The sequence below is a fragment of the Paramisgurnus dabryanus genome, chromosome 20, assembly GCF_030506205.2.
Source record: "Paramisgurnus dabryanus chromosome 20, PD_genome_1.1, whole genome shotgun sequence".
Lineage (NCBI taxonomy): Eukaryota > Metazoa > Chordata > Actinopteri > Cypriniformes > Cobitidae > Paramisgurnus > Paramisgurnus dabryanus.
Genome location: NC_133356.1, coordinates 31,128,803 through 31,154,090, shown reverse-complemented (window position 1 = coordinate 31,154,090; position 25,288 = coordinate 31,128,803). Strand labels below are relative to the sequence as shown.

At 36.5% G+C, this 25,288-nt stretch overlaps 1 protein-coding gene across 1 annotated transcript in view; it reads right to left on the bottom strand.

The window, feature by feature from the left end:
* The window catches only part of csmd1a (CUB and Sushi multiple domains 1a), a 667,584-nt gene that overhangs the window by 156,834 nt on the left and 485,462 nt on the right, over window positions 1-25,288 (bottom strand). The window contains exons 24-29 of the mRNA XM_065250481.2: window positions 22,443-22,634; window positions 14,201-14,327; window positions 11,232-11,434; window positions 8,888-9,079; window positions 5,640-5,778; window positions 4,729-4,916 (exon numbers count right to left, since the gene is read on the bottom strand). Of these exons, the coding sequence (XP_065106553.1) occupies window positions 4,729-4,916; window positions 5,640-5,778; window positions 8,888-9,079; window positions 11,232-11,434; window positions 14,201-14,327; window positions 22,443-22,634 (1,041 nt within the window). The remainder of the gene's footprint in view (window positions 1-4,728; window positions 4,917-5,639; window positions 5,779-8,887; window positions 9,080-11,231; window positions 11,435-14,200; window positions 14,328-22,442; window positions 22,635-25,288) is intronic.

Below are 25,288 nucleotides of genomic sequence, written 5' to 3'. Positions count from 1 at the left end.
GCTCTGAATGGGATCTCTATGAAAAGTCCGTCACAAAAATGGAATTATCTCTGCTTTTTGCTCAAAATGTGGTGTTTTTGCAGAAACCTACCCATAGTCAAAATCTGAGAACAAAAGAACCACTGAAGGTAGGATGAAACGGTTTTTTTGTTTGAAAACAGAGGGTCTGTTCTTTCATTTGGTATATTGTATGTTTATATATTTAAAGAAGAACATTTTCTGGAAGGCATTAAACTTTGGTGAAAATCATGAAAAACGCTGGTGCTGGCTGGCAACTTTTTTAAAAAATAGCTGGCGGTGAAAGAGTTAAAAATGCTGTGATATAAGAAACACAGTACTTCAATCCTGATAATACAAAAAAAGCAAAGTAAAACATAGTACTGAGGAGCGTAGACAAAATGAGTTGCCATTCAAATAATTACAAATAAAATATTCAACAATCCAACATAGCTTTTTATCACATAAGAGAGTAGCGTGAATCATTTGAGGGAGGCACATTGAACATTAGGGACGGCACATTGTCATTGCCGCATGCTTTGACATTTCTAAAGTACAAACTCACTTCCCTTTTAAAAGAGCATTAGCACAATGTAGACTGCCAAAACATGTCGTCCCTTTGGGGAATATTACCAGGTATTCACTGAGAAAGGTTAATACTGAAGAAATGCAATATCATTACAGCTTTTTGGCAACATTTACGCTGCCATTCAAATCCACTTTGAGCACAGACATCTGGCACAGATCAGATCAGACGGGTACATGCAAATAACAGCGGATTGGTTTTTCGCCATTCAGTTTGTGCAAATAGTAAATGTGGGTTTAAATCCAACAGCATGTAACCTGTAGACACTCATATATTATTTTAGTTAATGCATACAAATTCTGATACTGTGCTTCTTATGAGCATTTGAAGCGGTAGTAATTCTTATTTATTTATTTATTGGGTTAATATTTGACTGAACACATGGTGGGTTAAAAATGACCCAATGTTAGGTTGTTGGTAGGGATGGGCATGATTAATCGACAATCGATAATTGATCGTTAAGAATTTAGTCGATGACGTTAATTTGTTATTGATTAATCGAATACTTTTTTTTATCTAATGCAGGTTGCGTTGCCTAGCGTAGCGTGTGTCTTGAAGCAATTAAATGAATTTCACTGTTTGGCAGCAATTCAACATTTTACCACCAGAGTGCAATATTTGACACCATAGTCCGTTATCTGTGACCTTCCGTGTTTTGATTTCAAAAAAATAATCATGAAGAGGTCATGATTTTTTGGAACAAATAAGAATGCGGCTTGCAGCTGCAGGTTCCGCTGCTTTAGAGCACCACATATTCAAGCGCATATATATTCCGTTTGTCTAACTAAATGTAGTTTAACTGTCTGCCACAAGTTGATCTTGTAATAAAGGTCTCATGGAGGAAAACACGCTGTAATTTTGTATTCAACCTTTTTGATTTATAAAAGTTAAATAATTATTTTTTATTATAAAAATATTAATGATTAATCGATAGTCGATCGTTAATTCTCCCGACAATCGACTAAAAAAATGTAATCGAATGCCCATCCCTAGTTGTTGGTACTGTATGCAACCATGGGGGTCACTTTTAACCCAGCAGTGTGTTTTGTCCAATATTTACCCATTATGGGTAAAAAATAGACAAAATAAGACATTTTTATTTTGTAGCGGTTTTTTATGTAAGTCAAATGAGGGTTACAATAACCCTACTTTGAAGGCTATATCCTCATTAATCCTGATCGATCTTTTCCCCTATGTTTTGGACTTCTGTCCCCACTGTGATTGTTTCTATCCAAAAAAACAAAAACAAATATTATCTCCCAATTTTAGAGTAGATAAAGCATTGCAGTGTGCACTGACAAAAAAAAAACAATGATGGCTTTTATTACTTATATGATTCATTCAGCAAAAAATAAATAAAAAGTAAATAAAAATGCTGTATTGGCGTTATTGTGCTGCACTGTCTGATGTGGTATTAATAAAAACACAGTCAATAAAGTAAATGTAAAAGAAAAGACAAAAAAAATCTAATTTGTGTCCAATCATTATATCTGTGAATTTCACCAATTAGTGTAAATATAGGCTTAAATAAATCACAGGAATCACTTCACATGCTGTTAACTATTTCATTTTTCTTCCCTACTGACGGTCCAAATAGATCAATTATTTGGATTAATACTGAATTACCTGTCAGTGTTGTTAATTACTGCATCTCAAATGTGTATAAGATGATGTGATGGGTACGCTAAGATGAAGTCCTCTGGCTGAGTGAAGAGAGATATTAAGACACAAACTGCTGCAAGACTCCAGAGGAAACCGTATCAGGCCATCATGGTTAGCGGTTTATGGATATTACACTATTGACAATTTCTTACCAAAGAGCTTCTCAACATTTTAGAATTGCCCTGATAAAGACACAGTTCTCCGATACTGTAATTCAGATCAGCCTTTACAGGCTTCACAAAGCACAAAAATGCATTGTTACGTATTAGGAGGAAAGTAAACCTTTAGAAGGTTTCAGTGGCAGCAACATAAGCGGCTTTGTGGCCAAAACTTCTGGTAGACTTCCGCAAAGAATCAAGTCCCTCTAGAGTAGATTCTTTCCGATGATAAGAAAAAATAAATAACCAGTACATTACCTTTGTTCAAAGCTAACACATAATAACTATTACACTGAGCTAACATTACTATGTATTTTGATCGGCTGTCAAACCTCTCCTCACACAGCGGTGACCCATGCTCGCCATCTCGCCTTGTCTTTAAGAAACCACATCATTTTATTTTGCACAGCTATTTGTTGCAGACGTCAGTTTAGCTACTAGCCAGACTGATAAACAAACAAAGACCGGAAGTTAACTTAAAGCAACACTAAAGAGTTGTTGCTCTTTGCTCCCCCTACAGGTTAGAAGCGTAATTGTTCATTAGCACGTCGTAAATACTGCAGCATAGCTGGCTCTGATTGGATTGTAGGACTGCCGTAAAGCAAGTTTTTGTAGTTTTCACTCGAACTACAGGACCACTACCCGACGGTTTGAAACTTCTTTAGTGCGGTTTTGTCCGATAGAGGGCTGCAAAGCGAATGCGAAAGTGCCATTCACCCTGTTTTGAGTGGATGAACCACTGAAACTTTTTTGGAAACGTTATTTTAAGGTAAAAAAAAACTCTTTGGTGTTGCTTTAAGTGTGACAATGTGTGGGGAAATCATCATAATAATAATAATAGGATATAATAGGAAACTGATAAGCAACTTGTTTTCAAGGTCAAGATTTTTTTGTAATAAAACTTATTTCAATAGGGATTACAGCAATAATTAATAAAAATCACTACTGTAATAGGGGGCAAATGTGAGTCATTTTTTTTAATAAGATACAGTATTTTCTGTATGCTATAATCAAATACTATGCTTTATTATAATGTATATAATAATGTTGATATATAATATTAAGGTAAGGAATAACTAATGACAGGCCGTTGAATTATAAGAAAATAATGCACGGCCAAGATGGTAATGTTACACTGCGGGTAGGGCTGTCACTTTTGAGAAAAATCTAATTCGAACAGATTTCGAATATCATGCAATGTATCCGAATATATTCGAATATCTACAACACCCCCCCCCCTACGCGCATAAAAAAATCCTACTGTAATGGAGATTCAATCACAAAATTATTAAAAGTGACTGTCATCAACAGCGCTGTCTGGATTAGTTTTTTACTTAATGTTTGAAACAGCATGTTATCAACTTATGAAAAACAAACTACATATATATAAAAAAAACGATTAAGAACAGTTACAAACAATAACGTGACAACTTCCACAGCAGCAGGAGTATATAGGCAGAACCAAGCGGAATTACGCGGATTTAATGCCCGTTATTGACAAACACGCATATCCCGCGCTTGAGCGTGTTAGTGAGAAGAAAGCTCATTGACAACACGCACACATACATACATAGCCTATCCCGCGCGTTTGTGAGCCGTCATTGACAAGTACATTAACCCTGCGCGTGCTGTTTGCTTGCTCATTTTCAATAAAAGAGAGCACACAAACCATTTGATACTTGAGATGAAATTAAACTTACCGCTGAGTAAAGCAGATCTCACTCGACTCTCTCATCTATGTGACGCACGACAGTCAGCACATGATCATTTTAAATCCGTTTACAAAACAAATGCGGTTGTTGTTTAATATAAAGTTTACATTGCGTTGTAAAAATTAAGAAATTATCTTCATACATGCTAATTTCATAATGAAAAAACCCTCTAAATGCTTTCCCTCTCTTGCGCACAGTTGCTGTCGTCGGTCTCGTTCTCTCAGCCTCCTTCCTACTACGAGGTGTTACTGTAAAAAATGCGCTACCCATGGCATTTTAAAAACCGGATGGTTTATTTATAGTTCGAATACGGATATTTCACGTCACGTTTGAATGCATATTCGAATATTGAATAAAAAGTGACAGCCCTAACTGCGAGTGTGCATTATTTTCAAAAATTAAAAGAACCGGAGTGAATTATTCCTCTTATACCACGGTTACCACAAACATTGCTCTGGTGCCTATTTTTAAGACATTTGACAAGTTAGGTGTGCGGTTTACAGAAAAATAATCAACACTCATTCAACATTTATCAAGCAATGAGAATAAAGCATAATATTTTATATTATAATATTCTTTATAATATTAATATTATATACATGGTGAGACTTGCCTTTATATTCAATGGAAAAACCAGTCATCCCCAGAGAGGCATCACTGCGAAAGGCCAGGAAGAGACTATTAGCACTGCTCTCGATGCGCTCGGGGACCTGATTCCCCTGCAGGCTGATGATCAGCGGCCCGTTTGAGTCTTCACCCTCATAGATGTGAAGAAAGTCATAACTGGGCTCCATATTAAAACTGCACAAGAAGACAAGAGGAATGATACAGCTCTGAAGTATTATGGGACTTTGTATGTTTCCATTAATCGTCAGATACACGATTGTCCTCAATTATATATTTCTAATGTCAAAATCAATCCCAACATTGCTATTATTATCAGCATAGTTTGCTGCAGTCTCAGATTTAAATCTGGGGTTAAAAAACTATAAGAGCCCATTTTTGTAAATTAAACCATCGGTAACAAAGCAGTGATACATTTTTTTAAATGTTTTGTAAAAACTATGTAAATGTTAGTGTTTATTACTATGCATTTTTTTATTTTACTGCATATACAGTATATAAAAATGATATCATATTCCTGTTTGCATTCATTTAATAAAAACAGAAGTTTGATTAGATTAAATAAGACCTTTATGCTATTTCAGACCAAATAGAGAAACAAAGATCAGATAAGGCAAAATTCAGATTTAAAATTCTGGTCCCTTTCAATTCAAGTTAAATCTGATATAAAATAAATATTATATATGCATTCCATTCACTTTTTCAATTTCATTATATTCGAATTACAATTGCCCCTTCTGTTTGCCACCTAAATTTAAATAAAGATAGAAATTGAACTTGAATTTCATATGGACTCTCATATCATTTCTGAATGGTGCACAGAGCTGAAAAACACAGTCTGTTACATCTCTTCTGGTGGCATGAGATTCACAGGCGCCCGGCATTGAATGAGCGCATTACCTTTTGAAGATTAAAGCTATGACAAAGTCAGGGTTGACTTTTATCCGCCAGTCACACTCTTTTCCTGGTGGGTAGGGTTGAGGATAGTTGGGTGATAGAATTACCCCAGCAGGCCCTGTCACATTGCCCCCGCAGGTAGCTATCATAACAAGGAGAGTGAGGACAAGAGATATGTTCAATACAATCCTTCAAAACACACGCACACACACACAATAAACACCAGTACACCGGCGTAATTACAAGATGATTACTATGCCCTCATTATCAGTTAATACAGAAGGACAGCAACATCCCGTAATATTAAATGATAACAATCAATAAATGAAATGGAGATGAATTTTAAGCGAGATCTGGCAGGACATTACCCAATCATCTAAGAGCACGTTTCCATGTGAAGGTTACTTCTTGATAAGAGAAACAATCATTCACGTATCGGCTACAATGAATAATGCAAAATAAATAAACATGCAAAAGCATCTCTCAGTCATTTTTACATATAATTTTCTCCACAGGCATTTCAAACATCCTAAATCGAACCAACCAAATCTGAAATAAATCAGACACTTTACAGAATCATAAATAATGTACAATATAAAACTATAAAAAAATGATGTCAAAACTATAAAAAAATATGTAAAACCTAGATAGATGGCGACTAGTTTAGACCAGAGGTCCCCAACCACCGGGTCGCGACCCAGTACTGGGTCGTGGACAAGTTGCCACCGGGTCGCAAGAACGTCCCGAAAAAATGTGTATAATAGCCACGTAATAGCTTAATCGGGTATTTTGTACTGTAAGAGCCGACTTCAAATAACATCAATCATTTCCACTTTTGAACAGAGCCGCGCTCTCTCTCTTTTTCTCCGCCTCTCTCTCTCTACCAGCGCATCAGCGATCACATTGCTATCATTAGAGTTTGAGCATACAGTACTTCTAAAACACAATCGATCAAAGAATTGCGGAGGTATGACTTTATGAATCATTTGCAAATGTACGTCGCAATGATGTACATATGCGGAGACGTTCAAATGTGTGACAGCGCAAATGACTGAAAAGTAATTATTTTATTCTTCTTTAAAACAACTTCAGAATTATCCATCGATCGTAGCACCATGATCAAAATAAACTATTAGGCTAATAATATTTTAACGGCTACACTTTTAACGTAGGTTTGAAAGGAACCTAAACTTGTCAATCATCATTGTTCATGGTGAGTCTCCGTGCCCAGCCGCAATTCTTCTGGCATCTCTCCTCCTTCACTGCATTTTTCTTCTCTTCTGTTACTTGGAATTGGGTCTCGAGCCCGACCAAGATTCGAGCTGCCTTCGAGAACAGCAAGACAAGTTCGTTTAGGTTCCATTAATTATTAAGACTAAAAGGGCAGGCAAACTAGTAAAAACAATGAAAGTAAAAAACAATCCGCCAAAATATGGTTTTACACGTCTATAGAAAATATACTATAGCCGAAATAAAGCAATTATTAATTTTCCTCATGCATGGTTGTTAGCTTTACTTCCGTTTAAAAGGTACATTTCGAAAAGGAGGATTTGCAGCACGTTTGAACAGCAACTCAGCGACCCCAAGCCCCCCCCCCAATCTCATCCCCGGTCCGCGAAATTTTTTTAAAGCTGAAACCGGTCCGTGGTGAAGAAAAGGTTGGGGACCCCTGGTTTAGACTATACTTTTCTACACTATACTTTTCATTTTCATACAGATATTGGTATTGTTTCTGGATTTTTTCTAATCTCTTAAAACGTTTGGTTTAATTTTACGAATAATATATGATGTTCTACATAAATCCTGGTAAATGATACATTAATGGACAACACTGAATAAATTTTTTGCTTTTTTAAGCTTAAAGTAGGCGGTGCCTGCCATCGCCATCTTAGCCATGCGTCACTGCCCATCAGTCAAGGAAAACCAAAAATGGGTAAAGAGGCGGGACATGGGTGAAGCTGAGGTGGCTGGTTGATGAAACCACACTCGCCTAGCTCGATTTTAGTCACAGCAGTGGCAGTTCACCCATCACTCAAGTGGCCACACCCTTAATTATGCAAAAGTTTAAGGCTTAATATACATTAAACGGATGAGTTACAAAAAATTCACCCTCAAAATTTGCTATACAGACCAAAAACACTTGTTGTACCAGGCTGTAAACATATTTCCTGCTCTAAAGTTGGGCATTTTAACATGGAGGTCTATGGGAATTGACTCCCTTTTGGAGCAAGCCTCTAGTGGGCAGTCAATGAATTGCAGTTTAAATCACTTCCATATTGGCTTCATCAGAGAGATCGGAAGGTTGCCCCTCGGTCCCAATTCAATAAGATAGGAATTTAGTCTTGCAAGGACTGAAATAACTGCAAACATTGCTGCCGAGTGGCGCAAGAGGGGATACAGCTACATCTGAATCTTGACAGATGTTGGGTTTAGGGTTAGGATTTGGATAAAAAAAACAGCAGCCCTGACTAAAAATGATACAGTTGTGGGCTAATCCTGTGAAATGTTGGCATCAGGGTTAGGTGTATGGGTAAAACAGTGCTCATATCCGGTGAGATTTCATGAGATTTTGTCCGTTACTGTATCCCTTCTAGCCACAACCGTGCAACATCCCTAAAGGGTCATTTTCAAAGTTTCACTAGATTGGACAGCCAATGAATGAGTCATATGACTGTGATTGTGAATCAATTTTTTATGGTAATGACCTTCTTTGATTGGTGGAATAAACTTGTAGTTTGTGTAGTGCTTCAAGAGTTTATCAGTTAAACAAAGCTTAAAAATAAAGTTGAAATGGCAAGGACTTATGTGTTCTACAAGAAGCATATATCATCACTTAATAACCTTTCAGCTCATGCTAGGTCCATCCTGAAAGGTTTATGTTATTGTTTAAAATCAATTCTTCTATGTAGAAAATTAGTAGGATTTTTACTTCTGGAACCCGAATGTCTGTACTCTATAGCACACTGGAGACTTTCACAGCAACTGGCAAACCATGGGAGACACCAAATAAGTCAACTGGCCACTCATGAAAGTAGTCATTAATGCACTTTCTTTTAGCGCTGTAAATATATATATATAAGTGTACATACTGTAAAAAATACAACCCCATGCATATGTGAAATACAAGTGCATGCATATGTGCAATCATTATACACTCCACTTAAAGAACACTATGGCATCATCATTGTAATACCATGGTAAAAATACATAAAAAATGAAAGTGAGAGGTGTGCAGTGGAGACATATCTAACCAATGCACGTGGGAGGGTCCGGCTGCCAGTAAAATCTGCTGTTCAGCTGGACACATGTGATTTCAGACGCGCCCTGGATCTGGTACCCGGGATCACACTGAAAAGAAATGGTGTCTCCCGGCTGCCTGCTGTCTCCATAACGTGTTCCATTTTGAGGGGTCCCGGGGTCGTTGCAGGTTGTGGCCACTGTAGCTGAAGTAAAAAAGATAAATTTTGAATTAGCTGGGAAACGGCAAGATGTCAGCTGGAAATCACTTATTCATAAGAAAACCAAACTCTGCTCACCGCTGAATGCATCAACTTGCACCAAAATGCATGTTTGGTCAGCTTACACTTTTACATACTTTTTAAAATTAAGGTTAAATTAAATCCCACCAATAATATTACTGTCTACATTTCAAATGAACTGTACAATGGTTTGTACATTTTTAAAGAGCATATGCTCATTCATCATTTAAAAAACACATACAGTAGGGGACCATTAGATTTGTTATTTTTGCAATGGCATAATAAGCATATATAATTATTTATCAGTTTCTTTATTAAAATACAACCAGAAAATACAATACATTTGCATGCGGTCCATTTTTTAATGTAAACTCATCTTACACTTGAGCAATAGCAGGAACCTGCAGGCCCTCTTAAATTAAATGAAAATAACAAGTCTAACCGAATGACTTCAGGTCTCCTTAAAAGAGTTCAAGATGTGTTTAGTGCCAAAAAAAACCTCTAAATACTGTACTTATACCAGAAGCCGCAATTTTGCTCTGGAAATTTTTCATTTTTTATTTCCTAGGTGAAAAGTAGTACACTTTCATAAAGTGCCCTATTTTTACATGCTAATTTTGTACTTAATATAATAAAACGTGTACTTATTTGTGATATTTTGAGACAGCGTGCATTTGAACTAAAATGCACTTTTAAAATACTATCTCTGTATAAAAAATACCACTTGTATTAAACTTGAACCCATCTTTCATACAAAGTTGTATCTAAATAAAGAGAGAGTATGTTATTAGTACATTTTAGTTCATATTCATGGTGTCTCAAAATAGCACAGATAAGTACACTTAGATGTTCTTGAGATGTTCTTAAGATATATTTTTTAGTATATTAAGTACAAAATTAATGCATTAAAATAGAGCACTTTAAGTAAACTTAAGTGCAAGTGTACTTCTCTTTCACCTGGGTTCTTGTAGATATTTTATTTAGTTTCTGCTTGTATCTAATAAAGAGACTGAAAAATAAATATTGGATGGTCATAAAAAAAAACTTTGCTAAAGCAACAAAGCTAAATACTAGGGCTGCATAACAACTAATCGCAACAAGTCATTTGCAGAATAAAAGTTTTTGTTTACATCATATATGTGTATGTACTGTGTATATTAATTATGTATATTATATAAAAAAATAAATACACACACCTGCATGTATATATTTACACACATTTTTTTTCTTAAAATTATATATGCATGTGTGTGTATTTATATATGCATAATTATTATAAACATATATAAAGTAAACAAAAACTTTTATCCAGCAAACGATTAGTTGCGATCAGTTGTTATGCAGCCCTACTAAATACATTTTAACTAATGAAAAGAATGATAAAGGTATGGCTTATACTAATTGAAAAAGTATACCATTATTTGGCATATGACCTCTTTACATTGCATGTGAATGGCTTCCAGTTATTGCGATTTGCGTAAATATGTCTGGTTTTTGGCTGTACTATCAAATAATGACTCAATTGGCTGACATTACAACCAATTTATCTGCTCCAGTGGAAATACAGAAATGTAATACACAAGGGTAATCCAGGTTTTCCTGCATACAAAAATATATGTGCATATTCTGCACAACACTACAGAAAATATTAAAGGAAAACACCACTGTTTTTCAATATTTTACTATGTTCTTACCTCAACTTAAATGAATGAATACATGCATATCTTTTTTCAATGCGTGGACTTTTAATCTTTGTACAGCGCTTCTTGAATGTGTTAGCATTTAGCCTAGCCCTTCATTCCTAAGGCTCCAAAGGTTTTATATTGTGCCACGATACTTACTTGTGTGACTACTCACGTATCAGTCTTTAAATGGGGAAAACATGGAGGTGTTTGGTGGCTTCTAAGTTCATCCCTGTTTGGATCTTAAGGAATGAATGAGGCTAGGCTAAATGCTAACACATTTACGAGGTGCAGTACAAAGATTAAAAGTGCATGCATTGAAAAAAGATAGGTATGTATTAATTTTGAGGTAAGAACATAGTAAAATATTGAAAAACGGTGGTGTTTTCCTTTAAGAGTAGCATAATATTACAAACACAACATAAGATACGTACTAGAGAACTGGATGGAGAAGCCAGATTTGCTAATAAAGTAATCGCTGTCAAACTGCAGAGTGAGGATGTTGAAGGTACTGTGAGTGTCCTCGGGTAAAAGCGAACCGCTCCACTCTTTCAGCAGAATGCCGCTCTCCGCCAGTCCATCCCAAACCTTCAGAATATCATGATCCACCTCCGTGTCAAACACTATGAAGTGGAGGCTGTAAAGATTGAACGCAAAGAGAATCATTGATTTTTATACTTTTCCCTGGCATCCATGCTAAAAACAAGCCAACTGTTTTCCAACTCAAAAAATATATCTGGGTAAACAAAAGTCCCAAACTTTGTAAAGATCTGAAAACACCATATGCCTCATTCTTCAATAGCATCCTGTTTGCAAAGTCTGCCTTACATTCTGTCAGGTTCACAAAGCAATCTGTGCTAAAATGTGCTGCTCAAACTGTTAAGATCAGACTGAAACAATCATGGCTCTTGTAAAAAACCAACTACAGCTGTTCTTTCCACAGCGCTGAGGTTGTTCAGAACGACAGGTGCGACACACAGCGAGAAACAGCAAGGTTTGAATGTTTGCAGTTTGGCTCTGGAAAGAAAGTTTGGAGCTCTGAAAGTTATATTGTGTTTACACAGCACAATTAACTTATGTATACCAAAAGATCAAGGACATTTTATTCGCCTTTTTAAAACGGTCCATCTAGTTTGGCAATAATATTATTTTTCTTTACTTCCGCACTTTTCAAAACAAAAGGCTCACAGCTATCAGAATATATTCACTTCTATACTGTGCCACGGGATTTATATTATTTACACTCGACAAGGCTGCGCTCTGACCTCCTTGAGTCAAGCACAGCACTGCAGTCGGCATGTAAACACTATCAAGCTAAGTCACAACAATAACTGTCTCGCTGGGATGTGAGGGGGTGGACAACCAGGAGTTTTTCTCTCCACAAACACATTCAAATATATCCCTTGCTCTTAGAAATGACATTTCATTCATTTACAGAAACAGAATTGTTCCACTGGCAAATTACATAGATGATTGGTGGCCTAGAGGCAGTACTGGGTCACCACGTATTCTGGAACTACGACAGAAAGAAAAGAAACTAAACAATACTTCTGATTAATAAAGTCAATATTACAGTCATACATAGGTTAGAGGAGGGGTAGCGTGGTTGAAAATCTTTTCACATCCTGATCACTAAGTAAAGTGGTCTACATACATATGGAAAGCACAGGACAATAAAATGTCCGGTCAAATGGTGCTTTTCTATTGCATAGTACCCTACGGTTTGGTTTGGGTCAGCTCACCTCACTTTGGCTTGGTTAGCTTTTCCATCGAGTTTGGTATCATTTCGGAGTGGGAGGGATTATAGTGTTAAACCAAGTTTTGGTGTTATGAATGTATTTTCTTGTACTTTCTAGTAATATTTTGTTGTTGATATGGGATGTAAAAAGTCAAACTGAGAATCAAATAATTTCATACAATGCTGGGTAAAGATGAATAATTGAATTAAACAAATATTAATAATCAATCATTTTTTTCTTGCTGTTATCATTCCTCTACTCAACCTTTAACTAAAAACACAAGCTGTAATGAGAACAAATATTTAGTATCAACATTAATGTTGTTTAAATCACAGGTTACACCAGTGACAAATAAATGACTCATGGATTCTTTATAAAAATGTATTAAAAAGTTAAAAATAGATCAAGCTCCCCATTTTGCGGATTCATAAATTTGACAAGTTAAATAATGCTATTAAAGAAGTGTTGGGTATGTTGAAAGAAACTCGTTTAAGCGGATTTCCATCACCCGAATTCCACCTTTTCTGTAGAATGACCCTGCTAGTTTTCATTGGCCAGTGGGCTGGTTTCGTTATGCAGATCTGGCAACCCTGCATGTTCCATTTCGCTTTGCAGACCAAGCGAGAATGAAAGGCAAACAGCCAAAACCTTAGGTTCCTTTTGAACCAGTACAAGAAAAGATGTTAAAAACAAAAACACTTAGAAACGTCTTAGATCAAGAAATGGCTAAGAGCAGAGTTTGTGTGTTTTGGTGGAGGTGTAGCTTTGGACAGAGCTTAAAAGGGGATCTTATGCTTTCATACTGTAGCTAGCCGGCGATGACTAGCGTCTCTGAAATTGCCCATTCTACCTTCAACTAAGAAAGAAAAAGAAAGCAATGTTTTATATATCACTAACTCAGTCTAAAAATTAAGGGTGCTGTCATTGCACCAGTACCCTTTCAAAAAGGAGGATATACAGTAAAGGATGCATATTAGTACCTCACAGGTCATCTGTACACAAATGGTATTAGAATTTATTTTCTAAAATAATGACAGATTTTGTACATTCTTTATGAGAGGCTGTTTATACCTGGTACATGCATTTAGCCCATTATGTGTGTGGCTCGTCATGTCAAAATCATGTAAACCTATGTGCATCTTGTCAATATACGTGCCTGCTGCACGTTTTTTTTTTTTTCTAAAAATACTTATATTACCCGTTTCAAAATTGTAGTTTTGCTTTAACAGTTTTCCCTATAGCGCTTAGAGCCTGAGTGTTTATTTTGCACCGTTTTATGTATAGAAACAGCTTGTACATTTGCAATGCATTAAATTACACGTCTCAATCCTGATGTTATGGATCCTATTCCACCCTATCAGTTCCTCTCCATATCTCTTCTTCATAAGCCGTCTCATCCTTAAAAGGATCAACAGAATTGGCTTACCTGAGCTTTACTTCATTATAGAAGGCTTAACTGCTTTATCTTTTGTGTCTCTTTTCTTCTTGCCCTTCCACTAACCCCCTCCCTCAGTGTAACCATAATGCACTTGTAGGAACAGATGCCAGCCAGTGGTAGGCCTCACAGCGGGGTGAAATGCAATCACCACGCTCTTTCATAGGTTATATGGAAATTAACGGTGATGCGGTAAAAGCTAATGTCTATGCAACAACTGCTTTGATACCTGATGGTTTTGCCCGTGTCTGCCTCGATGGACCACGTGCAGTGAAGGTTGTTGTCGTAGGGTGCCGGGTACCCGGGAGACAGGATCCGTCCAGATGTGGCACCACTAATGTGTCCTCCGCATTCGGCTACACACACAAAACAGAAATAAATATGTTTAACTACATTTGCATTTTTCTGAAGGAAACACTGGCGCTTACGAACAACATTCTGTGTTTGTAATGTGTGTTCATGTAGCTGTTGCCATGCACTTGGCTTGTTTTTTGCCAGGCCTGAATAGTAAGCAAACTGATATTATCTACAAAACAAAACTTGAATGATAAGCATCTTGGGCTGAATTAATTAAAACTAATTTGTTAAAAGTTTAAATACCTAGTGTTAGGGGATAGGGCAATCCCAAACCGGAATGTCTGAGGAATATCAACGCAGGGTTGCCAAGTAAATACCGTAATAAAGTTGCTTTGAAATTAAATGAGTTCACTTGAAGTATTTTTTGCTATTCTCTATGTCCGTTATGTGTACTGTATAGCCAGCAAATGGGCTTATTATGTTGACTAATTTAAATAAATGGATACAACGTGTGCTCGAGGCACTATGCTTTATTTCCACACCATTCCTCTGCAGTCTATCTCACACAAGAAGTTTTAATTAGAGAATGAGTACAGCAGGGTAAAGACTGTAATGCGTCCAGCTCAAATGCTCCTAGAGTTTAAACAGTGATCATGGGATATTTAGTTCATCCTAAACATGAAGAAAGCCTCTCTCCTCCCCTCTCGAGTGCTTTATTTGCCCCGAGTCTCATATGTAATTACTGAAGTTAAATCTCTTAAGCACAATGATGGTTCTCTTCATCAGAATTAATGCTCGTATTCGGTTCACATTAAAACCGAAACACTCTATTCAGTTTTTCCCATCCAATAATATATTTGTGGCACCCGCCACAAATTCAAAATTGGCCGCCACAAATAGATCTGTGCACAGCGCATTTTTCACTACCTCCCTCTACTGTAACAAACACATTTGATATACACCAAGTTCCAGATTACAACAAAAACCAAAAACACATCACGTTTGATAGCAGTGCATGTAGGCCCTACTTATTTGCAGAGGTGGGACAAAGTCATTGTTATGCAAGTCACAAGTAAGTCTTTGCCCTCGAGTCCCGAGTCAAGTCATGTCAAAGATGAGGCAAGTCCCAAGTCGAGTCAAAAGTCAAAGCCAACAAGTCTCAAGTCGAGTCCAAATTCCTACCATTTTAGTTTCGAGTCATGTCAAGTCCTCTTACCACAGAAATAAAATGCATGCTGTGGACAGGTGGAGGGAGGCCCCTATACTGCATTGCATTTTCAAAAGATCAAATATGCCATGATGCCACCATGGAGTGCCCAGAACAAAATGGCATTCTGTCCTCCTGCCATGTCAATGTAGTGACTTAGCTGCAGTGGTATAGATCAGTGGTGTAGTCTAGATTTTTGTAGTGAGTATACTGTGATTTTTCCCTCTCATCCTTATGCTCACTCGTCCCAGCGCGACACCTCATAAGCACCACAACACTCACAGATGCATACAGTATGGATCTTCATGTAACTAAGAGCATTCTGAAAGTGTACTCATGAACACATAAACTGAACGTGTTATCAACATGTCAGTTTATTACAAGAAAAAAAAGACTTTAACAGCCAATGGGTTTACAGCTGGGGAAACTGGACTGATTTTTAGACTGGTTTAGTGTTAATCAACATCTAATAACTCAGGGACAAAAGTTACTTAACTGTTAATTAAAATTAAATTAACTGTTTACAATCTTCAATTCGTGGCAAACACATGCATTGAAGGTGAAAAAAAATCCACTCCTTCAATAGCTATTATCTGACAACTATTGATAACATTACCATGTGTTATTTAATGGTGTAAATGTTTTTAATTAATACACATTTAAGATGACCATGAATTAACTCTTATTTGCATAGTCATTGATATAAAAGCTTATTTTTGCATATAATATAAGCATTGTCTAAAACTGAAAATAGGCTTATACTTAATTATTATTACAAGACCATCTAGCCTAATATTTGCAAGTCTGAACTGAACATCAACGCAGACATGAATTTCCTCACAGAAGTTTACGATCATAATACATCTTGAACGTAGATATATAAATGAACACAGAGAAGGAAAGTTTAACACTGTGAAGCACAAGCAAACATGCAGAGCAACTGAAGGCAGCTAAAAACCATCAGGATATAATCACGGGCTTATTATATTGCATTTGGAGCCATACCTCCAGATAAAGTAATAAACTGGACTGATGATTTAAATGTTGTTTACTCACATGTGCGTTGTAAACTCTATGGATTTTATGTTGCAGCACTCGTTCACTTCTCTGGACTGTTTGTTTACAGTGTCGCGTGAGCAGCTACACTGCAGGTTCGACTTCATTTGGCGCTAAGCAGACCTCTTGGTGATGTCAAAGTACCGCGAGAGCGATTCAAAGCAGATTTCTCCATGTGATAACTGGAGTCTCTCTCGCGGTACTTTGCCATCACTCGCTTGTGGCGCAACACCAGTCTGCTCCCCAGTCACTTTCGCTTCACTATAGTAATTTGATTTCATAGAAATGAATACGCCGATCGGATCACATGTATATTATGACTAAAAGTTTAAAAATGTCACAAAACCATGCTGTTCGCGCTATTTTTAGTGGGTATACGGAAATCCTTGACAATTTCTAATCTAGTGGGTATACGGCGTAGTCCTGCATATCACGTAGACTACACCACTGGTATAGATCGCTTGGTGATGTCAAAGTACCGCGAGAGCGATTCCAGTTATCACGTGGATAAATCCGCTTTGAATCGCTCTCGCGGTACTTTGCTGTCACTCGCCTGTGGGTTTTTGTAGCGCCACACCACTCTGCTCCCCAGTCACTTTCGCGACGCTATAGCGATTTCATATGCCGATCGGATCGCGCAGTTCGGCAGAAAGTCAAACACACCAAATATATAGCCTAATATGTATATGCATTTCAACCCGCTAAAGTAGCAAGTGTAGCATGCCAGTGCTTCACTATTACTAAAAGTTTGAAATGTCACAAAACCATGCTGTATGCTGTTACGCATCCTCACGCTATTTTTAGCGGGTATATGGAAATCCTTTACAATTCCTAGTAGACTACACCACTGCTGAGCTGTACTGGTACGGTCCCATCATCCAAACCAACGTGGGACTGCAGTGATTGGATGTCGTGCAGGCAGCGCGCGTGCTCTCTGCATGCAGGTGGTGCACATTTTTTTCATAGATGCAGACACACTGAGAGCGGCGCGGCCGTGTGCATTTTTTGTGTAATGGGTAGGTTGCTTCACTGCTGATTCTTGCCATACCTCCGTTGCCTAAATGCGCACGCATACGGTGACATGTCATCATGGTGTACAAACAGTTAAAGGGTCTATTAAGTAAGATAAAGTCAAAATGAAACCGAGATGACCAATGAAATCAAACCAGGCAGACAGAGGTGCAACACAGAGGTCAGATGCACAGTTAGTGGAAGTGCAAGAGAGATGTAAGTAATCAAACACTGACTATTATACAGCAGTTTATTGACGAGAAAAATGAAACCGTAGTGACTGTCAAGGTGACAGGACAAGAAACATTAATGCCGCTGAGCACTTGGGTGTCCAAATTTAATGCGCTGCTTTCTCTCCCTCCAGTAATTCACTTTCCGTTATTCAGCATGTTTATTAACAACATTCAACGCCACCCTTTAATTCTTGAAGATATGTTTTTAACTGTATAATGATTAGATTCCCTGTGTTGCACTGGACTTCTGCTAAGCTTGAACTTGAAAACGCGATGCATCACGTGCGCGGTACAACGCTTCATCCACCCGTAGCGCGCGTGCACGGAGTTTAAATGTTCATATTTTGGCTTGAACATTTTATTGCATTCAGTCTTAAAGCCTAATAAACAGTACCTGTTGAAGTCATTAAAGTTAAATAAACAAATAAACAAAAGAAGAGAAAGTGTGCAGCAGTGTGCCCAGGATGGTAAAATAATTATTACAATGTATTCCTAATGACCAACACAAGTCTTCCGCATACTGACATGGTTTGAAATCTATAGGTATTTGATTCTTTGGTTTTCTGATGTATTAAAATTCATATATGTAGAGCAGGGAAATAAGAAGCTTTTTTTCCTGGGGTGCATGCCCTGGAAAATACTTATATGGACCTCGGTATTTATAAAATCATGCAATGCGGCGTGTTTGTCTTTACAGTTATGAAATTTATTATTTTAAACACACATTTAACAAAGTATATATTGTAAGTGTAAATATTCATAAACTCAACACTTCGGAGGTGTTTTTCTAAAGAATAATGTTTAAACTTTATTGGTGGTGGTTGAGAATAATTCCTCTTTCCATATGTAACGCATTTTAACGCAATATAAATGTATCATATTGTTATTCTTAATATATAAGAATACTAATATATTTTTTACAACATTTATAACATATATATATATTTATATATATAAAGATGCTTAGTACAATAGCTTTGCTTCATATAAGTTTCTGTAATAAATCATTAAATCAATCACAAAACGTGTTGACAGTGGCAAATAAAATGCTTGTTAATTTAAACAAGGCAGAAAGGTGTATAAAACAGCTTTAATTAACAATATCTGAATTGGCTCTTTTGCACACTTCTAATTTTCTCATGTCATAATTTATAATTATTAATTAGATTGAATAAGTTTTGAAAAGTGTTGAATGCGAACGTGTAAGATATCTGGAAGGCGATGCGGCGTGTTTGTCTCTACAGCCACATGTTATAAAATTGATTATTTTACACACACATTTCACAAAGTACATATTGTAAATATTCATAAACTCAACATTTTGGAGGTGTTTTTCGTCCGCAAAAGGCACAGTTTCTCTGTTCGCGTCAATTATTTTGGTTTGACCAACTAAAAAAACACATAAGTGACATTAAGACATTTTATTAAGTTACTTTAATAAATTATTTTAGTGATATTCTATTTTACAATAATATTTTTTACAATTATGAATTACGTAGAAACACTGATATGCGCAAGAAAGGTAGCCTATTATTAAAGATTTTATAAATATAAATATGTAAAAACGAAATAAAAAGATATCATATGCCAACTGTACAGCCCGCATGGGTTTAAACGCCTTTTTTCTAAAGAATAATTTGTAAACTTTATTGGTGGTTGAGAAGAATTCCTCTTTCCATATGTAAAGCATTTTAGCGCAGTATAAATGTATCATATTGTTATTCTTAAAATATAAGAATACTACTATATTTTTTACAACATTTTTAACTTTAAAACATGTCTTTTTTATACCACATTAATCTCTTTAAAATATTGATACTTTTAGAAAAACTGACAATTATAAATATTATGAACAAACAATGAAACGGTGTCAAAATTCGACAACACAAATAATTAAGATATTCATTGTAAATAGAGTCGCGTTTATTAGGCTAAAACTAAATTCTCTGTTGCACTTCCTATAAATTCGAATTGCACGTATCTTAATAGTTGTATGCGCTGTTATGCTGGCAAGAAGGGGTTGACATATCACTTTGCTGTTTTAATACAGTAGCAATGTAAAATATTCAGCAATGCCTTTATTAACTTCTGGAAACAACGGCAATGCAATATTTTATGCGCCACCTGGTGGATATTCTGTGAAGCGAAACACATTAAGGGAAAATGGAAAGTAGCCCCCCCGAAAGCACTTGCAGAATGCTGCGAGACTCTGCGAGACGAATTGGCGAATGCCGCGGGAGAAAACGCGCATTTTTAAAGGCCACATCTGTATTTAATATTGAGTCTTTAGAACTAGTCTGAGCAACTAGCAATTAGTTAGTAGGCTATCAGTCCTACTATTTGGATTTAAATTAGACCACTCTACCTTTTTATGTAACATACTTACGTAACAAAAGTTTACTTTATAAGTTTAGTCTTAAAGGGACACTTCACTTTTTTTGAAAATATGCTCATTTTCCAGCTCCTCTAGAGTTAAACATTTGATTTTCATCGTTTTGGAATCCATTCAGCTGATCTCCGGGTCTGGCGCTAGCACTTTTAGCATAGCTTAGCATAATCCATTGAATCTGATTAGACCATTAGCATCGCGCAAAAACATAACTAAAGAGTTTTGATATTTTTCCCATTTAAAACTTGACTCTTCTGTAGTTACATCGTGTATTAAGACCGACGGAAAATTCAAAGTTGTGATTTTCTAGGCAGATATGGTTAGGAACTATACTCTCATTCTGGCGTAATAATCAATGACTTTGCTGCCGTAACATGACTGCAGTAGGCGTAGTGATTTACGCACTGCCCGAAAATAGTCCACAGCTATTTAAAAAATCAAGAGGACTATTTTCGGGCAGTGCGTAATATCACTACGCCTGCTGAAGCCAAGAGTCAAGTTTTAAATAGGAAAAATATCAAAACTCTTTGGTTATTTTTTAGCGTGATGCTAATGGTCTAATCAGATTCAATAGATTATGCTAAGCTATGCTAAAAGTGCTAACGCCAGACACGGAGATCAGCTGAATGAATTCCAAAACGGTAAGAATCAAATGTTTAACTCTAGGGGAGCTGGAAAATGAGCATATTTTCAAACAAAGTGGAGTGTCCCTGGAGTGTTTATGTAATTGGACCCTGTACACACTTTTTTTTTACTGACAGACAAATTCTGCCATGTTTTAGCCTAGACCCCTGGGTTGTGTTTGGTGGCTATTAGATGTCTTCTAAACACAAAATTGTTCACTGAGTATATACTCGCATAGCTAGTTGGGTTTTGTGGAGGTACCATGGGGCATCTATAAGATCATAATGGTTACAATTTAATCCAAATGAGTGTACTAAAGAAGGATAATGGCTTACAGTAACAAACAAACATCATTGCAAACTCCTAAAACTACAGCATGACATTTAGGCCACATACACAAAGCCAGTGCTTCCCCTATCCAATTTTTTATTTTAATCAACTTTTTTTCATCCCAAGAAGTTTGTAAGGTGTAAACAAATGGCAGAAACAATGCCTTAAGAGGCGTGTCTTAGTGACAAAAATGTCCGACCATGGTTGCCGCCATGTTACGTAAAAAACGTCAGTTTGGAGCCAAAAGCATGCGCAGAAGGAATCGTCCGTGAAGCCAGAGTCAATTTCTTCTTGACTGTACAAAGACATCATCATCTTGGATGACATACAGTAGGGGTGAGTAAATTATAGCGATTTATTAAATCCTTTAACTAACATTAACAAGACTTAATACATGGTGAAAGGGTTATTGTTTATGCATTTACTCATGTTTACCAATTCAACCTTATTGTAAAGTGTTATTGAATACATAACAAACAAAATTGTTTTTCTACAGTACATTATTTATATATAATGAATAAGTTCATTTAGGGCATCTAGGCAGGGGCATCAGAACAGAGGTAGCAGTGAACATGAGTTGCCGTTAGTTAATAACCCGACAGAACTGTTAACTGAACTTTAAACTCTTAACTGAATACAATATCAGCAGAATCAAACTTCACCTTTTTTCTGCCTTGAGCACTGCGACGTAAATTAATCTATGAATAGTTAATGCCAAGTGTTGGTCGCTCATGGATTACAAACTGCTACAGCATTGCTGCAGAGGGTGGTGAAATTGCACAAGCAAACCTTATCATCAAACTGAATCGCAACCAAATCAATCACTGAAATGAAACTGTAGAGTTTTTCAATAACTGTCATAAAACGAGAATTTGTCAAGAAAACTTGGTTACAGGTCATATACAGTATAATGTGCATTATGCAAAAAATGAAAGCTAATGTTATGAAGAAAATGTATTGTAGGGTGTTGCCTAACAATATTAGTCTGTTCCCTTGCCACTTTAACCCATTTGAAGTTTTGACAGTCATTTTATTCCTATACCCTGCTGTTATCAGCTGCTTACCACTGTAGATTTGGAGTCGATGACAACCAATTAAATGGGTGTGACAGGTGTTCAAAGAGTATCAGACGTCAAACCTCTGACTGACAAACATTTAAAACATTCACTTATGGAAAAGAGTCATTCACCTGTGAAGTACAGGGAGACAAACACTTTCAATAGACAAATGATCTCTTGTACAGTTGAAGCAGATTTTTTGTAATCAATTCCTTTTTTTTTGCATCATTGGATGTGTTATCCCAAATTCAGTGCTGTAAACTCACCAAGGCAAGTTGGAAGTGGTTTGTCCCACACCCTGCGGTCTCCGCTGAGGCACGTCAACGTGCTGCTCCCATGCAGCGTGTATCCAGGATTGCAACTGTACAAAACAAAGGTGTCTGCAAAATGGCCGTCGTCTTGGATTTTGTACCCATAATTAGGTGTCCCCGGCTCCTCACATTTGACAAGGTCAAAACCTGTGGAGGAGCGAGATCACAGTAAGCCAATTTGAATGGTAAGAAAAGACATCTGGCTGCTTCAAATCAACCCCCTGGAAGGCCGGATCTGACTCCTGCTTAATAATGACATAAAGGTGGTGGCAATAAAACCTGCACCTGCTCACCACAATTACCTATGCAGCCCAGAGGAGTCCATCTCAAATTAATACCAGCACTGACAAAGAGCAACCTTACAAACATGCTGCCTTTTCATCCAAGTTTTTCTTCAACAAATGAGATGTTTTAAGTACTGTTAACCTCAGGGGTCAAAGTAAATATTTTATGAGATGTTTGTTGCAAATTCCTTTTATATTCCTTTTATGTAACCGTGTTACCAAAAATGTACAGTAGCAGAGCCTAGTACATTTTTAAGAGTGGGATGTCAGTTTGTGTTGTAGTAAACTTTTCTACCTGTTATTGATGTCATTTTTTTATGTTTTTAACATACATATATCTCAAAGGGCCCCTAACAACTTTATTTAAAGAAATCTACATGTCTACATGAACTACATGTCTTTATTTATGGATAATAGCTTATTTCTAATGCTAGAGCCTAAGATTATACGAAAAAAACACAATCCATTTCCTTATGTCTTTCGCTGGGAAGAAGGTGAAAGTCGTAATAAGGAAATAATGAGGAGTGGATAACGAGAAGATTATCCGACTGTCTCTGACCAGCAATTAAAACTTAATATCTTTCCACATGCTGTGCTGTTATTCTTCTTGTTTCATCATTTTCTATATTGTAATAAGAGCAACGGCATTTGATTTTCTTTGCATTTACTGCCAGAATATAAAAAATTAAAAGAACCCCTGAACACATAGATGTTTCATACTTTATTTCACTACTTTGTGAGAAAATGTATTTGTTTGACAACTTTTAGAGTAATTCACAAGGTCACATGAATTTTCTGTCAATTTAAGGTACATTTAAAAGTGAAAATTAAATAAAATAAGAGATCCTACTTTTTTTAACTCAACAAAAAGAGCCATCAGCCTAAAGGTTTTTTTTAACCTTCATCTGCAAGGTATTCAACAAGGTACCGAAGGTTCTGGTTTAATATTTTTTTTATTTTAGGTAATTGCTTATACCTGTCACTATGATAACTCTGTCAGGAAAACAGTTAAGAACTTATTTTCCTTCATTTTTAATAGATCTTTGTTAACATGACAGCAAACACACTGGTTTTAAAGGTCACATTCTTTCTGATCACATTTTTTTAAACCCTAGTTAGTGTGTAATGTTGCTATAATAGCATAAACATACCTGTAAAATGATAAAGCTCAAAGTTCACTGACAGGCGATATTTTTTCTTTAACAGAATTCGCCTTTCATAGCCTACAGCGAACAGCCGGTGTCATGAGCAATTCGGTCCCCCCGAGCAATTCGGTCTCCCCTAGGACCCCGCGTGATTCCATTGGCTGAAAAAACTCCTCATGGGTAGTTTTCTTAGCGCCTTATTACAATTCCTACAAAATCGCGTTATGATTTATGTAGTTAGAACGTTGTTAAAATTACAATTGATGTCTTTTAAATGATATGTTTCATATAGTAGTATATAAATGAGGCTATAGGTGGGAGATCTACACATTGCTTGTGTCATTTTATTATTTAGATATTATATACTGTACCATTTTCACTTTTTACTGTCTACTTATACAATTACTTACTCATTAATTACTTATACAAAACATGATTACTACATAGTTGAATCACACATTTAAATTATAATTATAAGCCATGATTACTACACTTTTACTATTAAAAAATATATTCCGTAAGGTATGTTAATAATTTACAAAAAATAAAAGTATTGTTTTTGTAAAGCAGATGATGACACAAAAGTGTTGACGTGTCTGCAACACGACTATTAGTTTATTATATTATTTTTTTGTTAACTTTGATTTTTTAAAAATGTTATGCTTCTATTTTGTACAACATAATTAGCTTGCTAGACCGCTTACGCAGACGAGATATCGCAATGACAAATTTTTGAGCAGGCATTAGTGCTAGGTACCAATCGGGGTCCTAGGGGAGACCGAATTGCTCGGGGGGGACCGAATTGCTCATGACACCGGTTTGGACTAAAGTCCTCTACTTCCTGCTTTAATGACGTCAGTAAAACGTTTTTTTGACCAAACTCCACCCACAGGAATACGTCAGTCACCAGCTAAGCTAACGGCAAGCTAAGCTGCTATCGAATCACAACACACTAAACAAACGACACAATCATAAATCGTTGGGTATTTCTGAAGGTGGGACTTCACAGATCAAGAGAGACATCAGCCCGTTTTTGGACAGTGAAAACAGCGCTATACAGATAAGTAAATTGTGTCAAAAATACAGCGTTTTTTACACGTGAAACATGAACACATGTTATATTGCCCACTATAAACACAATCAAAGCTTCAAAAACACAGAAAGAACGGGACCTTTAAACCTGACAATTGTGGCTCACTTTAGGCCTTTTCACACTGGGTTATTTTCGTTCTAAACCCCGCTTTTAATCCTAGGTTAAGGATTGTTTCACACTTGTAGAAATGGGGTTATCCCTGAAATAATCTAGGGTTATGAAACACTGTCCAAAGGAGGGTTAGCCATTATGGTTATAAGTGGTTATGAACAGTGTGAA